The following is an 11104-nucleotide window of genomic DNA, read 5'->3' as shown; positions in this document are numbered from 1 at the left end:
GTGACCAGCAGGTTGAGGGAGGTGATTCTCCCCCTCTACTCTGCTCTGGTGAGACCCCACCTGGAGTACTGCGTTCAAGCTCTGGGGCCCCCAACATAAGAAAGACATGGACCTGTTGGAGTGGGTCCAGAGGAGGGCCATGAGAATGATCAGAGGACTGGAGCACCTCTCCTATGAAGAAGGCTGAGAGAGCTGGGGTTGTTCAGCCTGGAGAAGAGAAGGCTCCGGGGAGACCTTATAGCAGCCTTCCAGTACCTGAAGGGGGCCTACAAGAAAGCTGGAGAGGGACTTTTTACAAGGGCATGTAGTGATAGGACAAGGGGTAATGGCTTTAAACTGAAGAAATTCTTCACTATGAGGGTGGTGAGGCACTGGAACAGGTTGCCCAGAGAAGTTGTGGATGCCCCATCCCTGGAAGTGTTCAAGGCCAGGTTGGACGGGGCTTTGAGCAACCTGGTCTAGTGTAAGGTGTCCCTGCCCATGGCAGGCGGGGTGGAACTAGATGATCTCTAAGGTCCCTTCCAACCCAAACCATTCCATGACTCTATGACTCTATGATTCTTCAAGCTCTATACCAGTGACAAGCAATCTCATTTTTAACTGAAAGTTACCAGAATGGGAAATACCAACAACATAAGCACTGAGGGAAAAGGCTGATATTATTTGGAAGAACATTTATGTATAATACAGAAAACAGTAGAGGATCACTATATATAATTAATCTGACTCTACATACCTATTATCATAATGTCTGTCCTAACTATAAAAAGTATGGTTTTCCTAAATTCCACTAAAACACCACTAATCTATTTTTATCACAGAGTGAGAGCCATGTTTTGGTTTTTATTATTGTTCATTGTCGTACAGCTGCTAAATGCATACGGAGGGAATATATTAGCATGAAATACTGGGATTTGGAATAGGATACCAATTTACTGTCTCTGCTTTTTTAATTGCAATAGATAGCAAATATCAGTAGTTTGGCCCTAACCGGGATTTATAAGCTCTGTAACACAGACCAGCATGGCCAACACACCCGATCCCTTGGCTTCTCTCCCAGCTCTCCCGTGGTTCTCTCTTCCGCAGTTCTCATGTAGACCAAGGAGAACTGCAGGTTTTACCAGCTGACGTGGAAAATCGGCTCACTGTCATTTACTTTCCAAATTTGTCATTTCTATTATTTAAAATCTGCAATTTAACATCAAGCTTTTCATTCTAAGAAGACCTACTCAGCGGACATCACATATTCACATAAGCGTCACAGAAACTTGTGCAAGTCTCACATAAAAAACATATGCCATTCATCAATTTTGCATATTTACTGTTATCTGATACTTACTATTCTGCAGTAAAATTCAAGGAAAAAAGTCACCAATGCTAATTAAACAATAATTCCCATAGATTTCAATATGGAACAAACATGAAAACTTCTCTTTAGCCTACAAAGTTTGATCTTAAGTCAGCAAAATAAATTAAAAACAAATACTTAAGCCTGAATGTTAATTAAAAATTAAAATTGATGAAAAATTAATTGGGTGCATAAATTTAAAGTTTTTACGAAATGGAAAGGAAAGAACTTAAAATGAGCACCAGAAAAAGAATACTATTATTTATGTTTCTGTAACCAATTTGTTAGAGGAATCTTCCCTCTAACAAGGACAGAAGTAGCTTAAGCACAAACGTAGCTTACAGGTTATCTCACTCAAGTCAGTGGGACTAATCCCAGGTTTAAGTTAAGCATGTACTTCAGTACCTTTCATATCAGGCACCTAGTATAAAAAAGCCAAATAGGTGTATACTGATAAATTAAATGTGCTCTGCACTCTTTAAAATAGTGTTACCTGATCTCTCTTAAATAACAGTTCAAATGGATAGCTACAATGCATTTGTACTTACACATTTGTACTTATAAAAACAATTTTGTAAAGGGAAAAGCTGTATTGAAAATATTTTCCATTTAAAAATTAGCTGTCAAATTTTGTCAGTGGAATATATTGTATTGTTTCACAACTGTTGAAGATTAATCTGTGAAATGCTTTTTCCCCACAGAATTATGAAATTTCATGTTGCAAAGAGAAAGTTTAAGGAAACACTTCGTCCATATGATGTCAAAGATGTCATTGAACAGTATTCAGCAGGTCATCTAGACATGTTATGCAGGATTAAGAGTCTTCAGTCACGGTAAGGAAAGAATAATTTCTGCTCTGCATAAGCATCTTATGTCATGTCATTCACTGCATAATGAATATTGGTAACGTTTAATATTCCTGTGTTATATTTGGGTACAAATTGCCATCCATGCTTCAGCCCAGCCTCTCTTTCTGTGAACACATCTGAGCCAGAAATTACATTGTGGGTAAAAACAAACAAAAAAACATGTATGTAAATTGTCCCCAGAAAATGGAAATCTGAACAGTAGAAAACGTAGTCCTTTATCTGTAAAGTTCATTCATAAACAAGGAATTCAATCATGAAGTTGCCAAAAGGATGAGGTCGACATTGAGAATTGCTTTTCTCCCATCCCAGACTTTCTCTTTTCACATAAAAGAAATTGGGAACTACTGGTAATGTAGTATTTATGTAGTTTTTATGTTCTAAATTCCCAGCAATAATAACGTTAATTAAAAAAAACCAACAACATTGCATCATGTGTATCATTACCAGCATCAGGGCAGAGATTCCTGCTTCAAACTGACAGCTTTCCCAGGACTGGATGCTGCTGTTAGGACGGGAGAGCTGAGGGTGGCACTGGTACGTCTGTTACTCCCCAACGTCAGGCTGCTGGAAAGGCCGCCTCCTCTGCCCTCTCAGCAAGCCTAGCCCCGGCTCTCCCAGATGATGGCTAAGTTCTGGCCCCCGTTTAGTGCCAACGGAAAAGAAAAGCAGTCTCTGAGCTGATCTCCAAATGCTCAAAAAGCATTCATGTTTTTTTCTTAATTTTTTAATAAAATTAGGTTAACAACTTTGTCGGGTGCTTTTCTGAAGTCCTATGATCTTAATTTTTAATGTACAGATTAGCAAGCACTTGCATATCATCACCATTTTCAGGAATCACAGCAGCTTTTGATTTCTCTTGCAGCGTTGACCAAATTCTTGGGAAAGGACAAATCACGGCAGATAAAAGAAGTAGAGAAAAGAATCCTGCAGAGAATGAGACAACTGATGACCTCAGTATGTTAGGGCGTGTAGTCAAGGTGGAGAAACAGGTAGAGTGATTATCTGTGTCGCTTTGTCTTGCTCTATTGCTCATGCCTTTTGTGTATTTTATTGCCAGTTTCAAAGGCTGAACAGGTAAAATATTTTTTTTGCTAATATCTGCTTCATTTGCATGTTGAAATAAAATTGATAGGAATCGTATTAGCTTAACTGTCTTCCATGTAAAGAAAAGGAAGGAAGGAAAAATCGCAGGTTACTGACTTTTTTTCCCTTTTATCAGCTTGCTTATGAAAAATCTACATGGCTTTTGACAACCTTATTTTTCAAGAGTCGATAGCATATACCAAGCTCCTCCCATTTTTCTCTTCAGCAGTCACATTTTCCCTTTGCTTGGGTTCCAAATATTTTAAATTAGTATTTGGCATTATCATTAACCTTTTCCTCTCCTCCTGTAGGTACAATCCATTGAGTCAAAACTGGACTGTCTATTAGATATTTATCAACAAGTTTTGCGAAAAGGATCTGCATCCGCGCTCACTTTGGCTTCCTTTCAAATGCCAGCTTTTGAGTGTGAGCAGACTTCTGATTACCAGAGTCCATCAGACAGCAAAGATTTGTCTAGTTCTGCACAAATTAGTGGAAGTGTATCCAGATCAGCTAGTGCCAATCTGCCTCGTGGCCTACAACTTATACTGACACCAAATGAATTTAGCACTCAGGCTTACTATGCTTTTAGTCCAGCTATGCATAGTCAAGCAACGCAAGTGCCAAACGATGGACCTGCAACAGTTAATAATACATCAAACCAAATAAACCAGGCAACTAAGCCAGCAACTCCAACAACATTACAAATACCACCTTTCTCATCAATGAAGCATATCAATAGGCCTGAGCCCGTTCATATTATTCCTGTAACCACACAGGAAAATATTTCCGATGTCACCGCTTGCCTTGTTGCATCAAAAGATAATGGACAAGTTGCACAGCCCAGTGCGACGAAGGATCTCGCATGGAGAAAAAGTCTGGATACAGAAGGGGAACCTTTGCTCTCAGTTAAACCCGTGGTGCAAATGGATTTAGGAAAATCTTTATCTGCACAAAACCTTATACAATCAACAGAAGAACTGAATGTACAGATTGCTGGCAGTGACTCCAGTGGTTCCAGAGGTAGCCAAGATGTATACTCCAAATGGAGGGAGTCAAAATTATTTATAACTGATGAAGAGTTGGAGACAGAAGCAGGAACAGAGACTACTGAAGCCATCTCGCACCCGTTAGTGGAAACAACTCTCTCTGCTGACTCTCTAAGGACTGGAATATCAAGATCATCTCAAAGCATTTGCAAGCCCGGGGACGGTACAGAAGCACTCAGTCTGCTCCACGTCAAACTTAAATAACAGCTTGTGGGCTTTCTTCATTGGCTGGGTCATTCCTCTAGTCATACATATCATAGCATGAACTGTTTTGAAAGCCTTTTTAATAAGATAAAATCACAAAAATCAGGATGAATCTGAGAAGCAGTTGAATGAGCCCATATCTCCTAGTTGCATGAAAATGCATGTTTAAGTGATGGCTAACATTCAAATTTACACCTACAGTACGGCAGCCTTTATGTATTGCAGTAGGTTTAAATGATGAGTTGCCTACAAAGCTAATGCTGCAGGATATATCAAAAAGCAAAAATCTGAGCATTTAGACCTAGTGCCGTTTCTACAGGGCAGAAGTAAAAATCGTAAGGTTTAAAGCACTTTGCTTCTGAACTAATTAAATATATATATATAATGTCCTGATTTAGATGATAGTTTATGTTTACAAAAAAAAATTATCTACAGCTGCTAGCAAGGTACCAAGGAAATCAGTAATATGGGGTTAGAAATGGCTGCCAGTTGCAAGATACACACATTAGCTCATCAGTAATCAGTTATTTTTAACTCTGAAAAACAGTACATTAATATCCATCTGATTTTTGGTGATTTAGTGCTGTGGCAAAAGTACCTGACACACCACTATCACATTGTTCTTTATAATGAGAACATTATTTTGCTACAAAAAGTTTGCATCTTAAGGATCGGGGCTGGCCTCAGAAGCGGATAATCTGGGTGACTGCGCTAAAAATTCAGGGGAATCTCTCCTTCCAGTCTCATTGAGGAGCTACCTTGTGAATCTGAAACATTTTGGCAGCAGTAGGTGAGGGAAGGAAGCAGGGGCTGCCTTTATTGTAGAAGCAGTATTTCCTTCTGTGGAAATTTTGGCAATTTTCCTTGCAGTCCCAACCTGATACCACGACAGCACTTCACAAGGCTGGGAAAGGAGGGAAAATGAGGAACTGAAATACAGGGTAAAACTAAAGAGGATAGAACAGGGAAGACAGAAAAACAACACAATCAATGAAGAAAAAAAAGAATATGGATTTAGACGGGCAGGAAGGGAAATGATCCCAGAAAATAAAAGAAGGAAGGTAAAGAGGCAAAAAGATTTTTTTTTTAAATCCAGCCTGTCAGTCACAAATACTGAGCACTATTTCCAAAAAGAAAGCCATGTAGGCAATTGGAAATGGAAATAGAAGTAGGGAAGACCACCTTAACAGAAAAAAAGCCTGAAGGCAAGAGGTTTGTTTGTTTGTTTTTGTTCGCTTGCTTTTTAAATAAAAGGGGAGGAGGAGAGGGGGGAAAGCGGTCACACTCTTATAGCTCAACACTGTGTCCCAACTGCAGTCGTTTCTTGTGAACTTTCCAAGAAAGGACCTTCAGACTCCTTCCTCCCAATACCCAAGTTTTCAGATTCAAAGCCTACATCAGACCGAGCATTCCTGCTTGATACATCCTCTTTTTTTCTTATCCTAACCTACACTTCACTTCTGCTGAGATGCAGGAGCGGTGTTAGTGCCTATCTGCACATCCCCAGCGAGGCTTCGCCACTGGAAGAACCCTTGCGGAGCCTAAACAGGCTTTCGCTCTTCCCAGCTGAATGAGGTTTCCATGCGCTGCCTCCCCCCAGATTTATACCCCACCTGCACCACAGGCTTGTAGACAACCTGACTTGGGCTCAGCTTCCCTCTAGCAGCAGGAACACCGAATGTACGGGGGTGCCAGTGCCAGCTCACTCAGGGCAGTGTTTTCTCAAGGCCCAGACCTGCTGGGAACTTACTATGTACATCAAAAATGTCACTCCAGTCTTAACCATGGCTAAATGCTGTAGATTGTATTGTGAAGGACGATCTGTTTACTATGAAACCATTGTAATTTCTGCTTCCATATTTCCTTTACAGAAGTATTCCTGGATGTTACATGATAACCTTATTATGTGAAAGTACATGCAAACTGTAGAGTGTATATATTGTGTCGTTACACGGGGTCCAGGGATGGTACACTGTGTTCCATGGCTTACGCCGGGGCAAACTTCAGCTGTTAAATCCTGAAAGACACCTTGAAGCACAATTTCCTCACCACTGATTTTCCATACAATTTACCACATTCAGTCTTTCCTGTTTTCTTTTATGTGCAGCCTGATCATACTAAAGCCTGATTACAACAGTAATTTTGTGAGGATAAATAGAGTTTTTTCCACATCTCAGTTCATTTAACTATTAACTTATTTGAATGCCTGCAGTTTATCCAGGCAGATCTGTAAGTTTAAAGTCCTATCCAAAATTTAAAAACTTACAAGTTTTTTTCATGCTTTTCTTTCTTTTTCTTAATGGTTTATGGTGCCTTTCTTGCCTTTCATACGAAGCCTCCTGCTGGCCTAAGCATAAACCTGCGCTTAGGTTCAGTTAAGGAGGAAGAGACAGGGCACATGGCAACTGTGTGCCAGTCATGAAACTCCCTTCCCCTCCTTGACGAGATCGAAAAATCAAGGCATCGTGAATTGGACTCCACTCTTCCACCTTCATCTGCATGAGCAGACGGTTGCACCCCCATTGAGCCCGGAAGGCGTCAGTGGGAGAACTGAGCATTGGCCGGCCCTGCCTGAACAGACTCTGTACAGAAACAGGGCCTTGGGTTTTGCTGATAATTGATCTCACGGAAACTTGGTATTTTTGCCTTAAATGACATGCTTGAGTCCTTCTAATTTTAAGTTAATTTATTTAATACAGTTTTGTGCACAAAAGAATGAGTTCTATAAATTATGTATGAAAATGTTAATGTCTTTACAAAGTACTAATAAATCCAGAAGGTCGTATCTTTTCAAATTAAGGTTTAAAATCCTAATTTTTTTCTTTTATGCTCACCATTATTATTTTTGTAGCTGCAAGTCTTATCGTATAGGAATTTTTTAACATAATATTGATAGAAAATAGAAAGAGTAGTGAATATATGAAATTCTGGAGAGGAAGAATTGTTTGTTTGGATTTTTATAAGCTTTGCTCATATTTCCTCATGAGGAATTTCCTGTTTCTACGCTCTCTCTTTAAAAGACAGTGTCGTGACTGACAGTCATTCATTGGTTTCACAAAAGAAGGAGCTGCCTGGCTTTTCAAGTCTTGTCCTGAGCTGCTTATTAAAGTCCAGCTCATGATAGCTAATAAGGATTGTTCATGAATAGGGACAAAGGACATTTTTTTTTTCTGATTTGCAATCCACTTGAGGATTGTTGAAGAGAGAATTTGAACTTAAGCAAGAGCATCAGGAATTAAGCCTTATCCAAATAACTGTTTTCTGATCAGCATGTTTCTTGTACCTGATTGAAGAGAGAACTGAAAAGAATAGTTTTGATGATTATTTGTTTAAAAATTTGTATTTGCTCCTGGCTTATATGATCTATACTTTTTATTTAAATATGAATATAGTGTTTTAGCCTAGGGTTCGAGATTGCAAAGATCATACACTTTTATTCACAGTGCCCACGGTTGTTCCATATGTTTTTGAGATAATCCTACTTAGAGTGACTGCTCTCATTATAGTATGGTGATGAGTAATTCACCTGCTCTTCTGTGGTAAGTCAAATCATACTGAATTGCTGATGTATGGTAGAACATCTGATGTACAGTAGTATTTCTGGATTGGGACCTGCAATCCTTACTCAAGCAAAAATTCTATGGAATTCATTCATTCCATGGAATTCAAGAATTTTTCTTGAATCGGGAGCTCAGATTCAAATCCTTATTTTGTCGGGCATCTGTTTAAAGTGAAAATGGTAATATTCCAGTTATTTCCTGAGGAAACTAATACTTAGCTGAATTTACCCATGTCACATTGACTATATAAAAAATAACGCACAAAGTATTGATGTAAAAAGGGAAGAAGAGAAGGGACATTTTTAAAAAGCACAGAGAAAAGGAGAATAATCAGAAAAGAGGAGTAAGCAGGAAAAGAAAATGTAACAGCAAAGGAACGAAAAAAGGGTTTAAACACCTGAGGCTAAATTCATCCTTGGATGGCTTCACTGACTTCAATGAATTCACTGCCCAACTGGGTGAAGTTCAGCCTCCATTGGGATAATCAGGCTCAGTTCCACTGACCTTAAAGGAACTGAACCCACCTATACCAGGAATGAACTTGCCTCTCTGGGCCAACTTTTATCCTGACTCATATGTCATGCAATCCTTTTGGATTCATTAGGTTTGAATGAAATACAGGTCAGAAAAGAATTTGCCCCAGATATTTCTGCTTCACATTTTTTTTCAAGTGTGTTAATCTACTTAATTCAAATGGATTACAACATCACACAAAGTGCTGTCACTGTCTAAAAAGGTTAATTGGTTTTTGAAATAAGAATTGTCCCCTGCAGCGTCAGTGGAAGCATGCAATATTTTCCTGTTCATTCATCTGGATGCAAATGTGGCCATGGCCACACACAGGACAATTCCAGACATATCCAGTATCATCTGCTATTGGAAGCATTTTTTACTTCTTTGAAAGCTAAAAAGCCAGTTTCATAACAGGCTTAGAAAGCACGAAGGCTGCTTCCACTGACACTGCAATGACATTAGCCAGTACATTACAACGTTAATTGTAACTTCTTGACAAAGTTGAATCCATATTGTTGTTAATAAAAATGATTTGAAAAGTACCATGCTTACTGTTTTTTTTCCTTACATAAATGATTGTATGGCGTAAGCACATATCAGGCAAAAAAAATTTAAACTTGCTCATTGTTTTCCTTTTGAAGTTTTGTAATTTTTTTATTAAATGGACCAAAACACCACAAAGGAAGTTTACCGGAATAAAACGTGCACAAACTAGTCTGATATGTTCAGTTTCTGGTAACTGTTTACAGCAGAGTTTAAACTTCAGGTGTTTCAGCACCTCTATGAAAATTAGTTTGGAAGTTATTATTACCTTCCCTGTTAGATAAACGGGAATTGATTCAGGATCAGCAATCAGGGGCCTGTGCGAGGAGCAGGATTCCCAAGGGAAGGCCCATCCGCTACCTCAGTTTAACTTGAGGCCTAGGTGAAGCCCTTTCCTCTGCGCTGAATCATGAAAGTTGCTCTAGAATGCTACTGCACCAAACCTACAGCCTTCTTTCCCCACCTAGCTCTCCCTGCAGTCCTGCTGAAGATAAGCTTTAGTATTTGAGTGTAAAGTATTAAATATAGAGAGCCTGTTCTTGTGGTGAAGTCACTGCCCCCGTGGAGGCTTCAGAATCAGAGCAAGATACTTCCATGTATAGGTGACCCCCTACCTCTCCGACATATGTCATTTTAGATACTGAAATTTAAAGATGCAGTCGCCAGAAAGGCAGATTTTCCATGCAGCCATTTGTACCCACAGGCTCTGTGAACACTGCCAAGCTCTGCCTAAGAAAAAACACAGGACAGGAAAAAAGGCAAACATGTACACACGCTCTTCTTTTGTAAAACCAGGCGGTCTTACTTCATGTGTACATACAGATAGTAGGGAAAGGTCAGAAGACAGCAGTGTGAAGTTTTTCCTGTTGAGTTACCCTGGTGATCACAACTGCCGGGCACAGGCGGTAATCTGCATCTATAGACACATATATTCACCATTCAGCTCTGTACAATAGGAACACAAGACTGTGCCTAAAAGGGAAATTTAAACCCTCAATCACTTAGCTGATTTTCAGTGTAACTGAAGGGTTATTTTTTTAGGTTTTTCTTAGGGTTTTTTTTTCTACTTTTTTAATGTGAGGGTGATTGAGCACTGACAGATTGCCCCCAGGGAGGTTGTGGAGTCTCCATCCTTGGAGATATTCAGAAGGCGCCTGAACATGGTCCTGGGCAACTGGCTCTTGGTGACCCTACTTGAACAGGGGGTTGGACAAGGTGACCTCCAGAGGTCCCTTCCAATCTCAGCCGTTCTGTGATACACAACTGCCGGGCACAGGCGGTAATCTGCATCTATAGACACATATATTCACCATTCAGCTCTGTACAATAGGAACACAAGACTGTGCCTAAAAGGGAAATTTAAACCCTCAATCACTTAGCTGATTTTCAGTGTAACTGAAGGGTTATTTTTTTAGGTTTTTCTTAGGGTTTTTTTTTCTACTTTTTTAATGTGAGGGTGATTGAGCACTGGCACAGATTGCCCAGGGAGGTTGTGGAGTCTCCATCCTTGGAGATATTCAGAAGGCGCCTGAACATGGTCCTGGGCAACTGGCTCTTGGTGACCCTACTTGAACAGGGGGTTGGACAAGGTGACCTCCAGAGGTCCCTTCCAATCTCAGCCGTTCTGTGATTCTGTTTCCAATATTCTATCAGCTTTAGTACATTCAGTCATACTAAAATCTTCATTAAAGTATCATTAAAGCTTAATTTGAGATTAAATATTAAGACTTCCCTAAAAAATTCAGACCACAATGTACCACCATGACACGAGCCTAGACACCTAGCAAAATTACTCACTGCCACCCTCACTCCCCAGCCGCCTCTTGAGGCTGCCTGCCTTCCCCCTCTCCACCCCACGCAGGCTTCGGGGCCTTCCCACACGTTCAGGACCGAGTTCTTGCTCCTCCCGTCCTAAAACACCGCCTCCTCCCGAGT

General features: G+C 40.0%; 2 protein-coding genes across 2 annotated transcripts in view; both read left to right on the top strand.

Annotated features, from left to right (window-relative positions):
• The window catches only part of KCNQ5 (potassium voltage-gated channel subfamily Q member 5), a 192181-nt gene extending 183013 nt beyond the window's left edge, over nt 1-9168 (top strand). The window contains exons 13-15 of the mRNA XM_019471122.1: nt 2050-2181; nt 3080-3206; nt 3612-9168. Coding sequence (XP_019326667.1) covers nt 2050-2181; nt 3080-3206; nt 3612-4553 — 1201 coding nt within the window. The 3' untranslated portion in view covers nt 4554-9168. The remainder of the gene's footprint in view (nt 1-2049; nt 2182-3079; nt 3207-3611) is intronic.
• A 1535-nt stretch (nt 9169-10703) lies between these two features.
• The window catches only part of DDX43 (DEAD-box helicase 43), a 20864-nt gene continuing 20463 nt past the window's right edge, over nt 10704-11104 (top strand). The window contains exon 1 of the mRNA XM_019471121.1: nt 10704-10758. Coding sequence (XP_019326666.1) covers nt 10704-10758 — 55 coding nt within the window. The remainder of the gene's footprint in view (nt 10759-11104) is intronic.

Source organism: Aptenodytes forsteri, unplaced genomic scaffold, assembly GCF_000699145.1.
Source record: "Aptenodytes forsteri isolate BGI_AS27 unplaced genomic scaffold, ASM69914v1 Scaffold256, whole genome shotgun sequence".
NCBI classification, from domain to species: Eukaryota; Metazoa; Chordata; class Aves; order Sphenisciformes; family Spheniscidae; genus Aptenodytes; species Aptenodytes forsteri.
The sequence above is the reverse complement of the archived record's forward strand: the minus strand, read 5'-3'. Positions and strand labels throughout refer to the sequence as shown.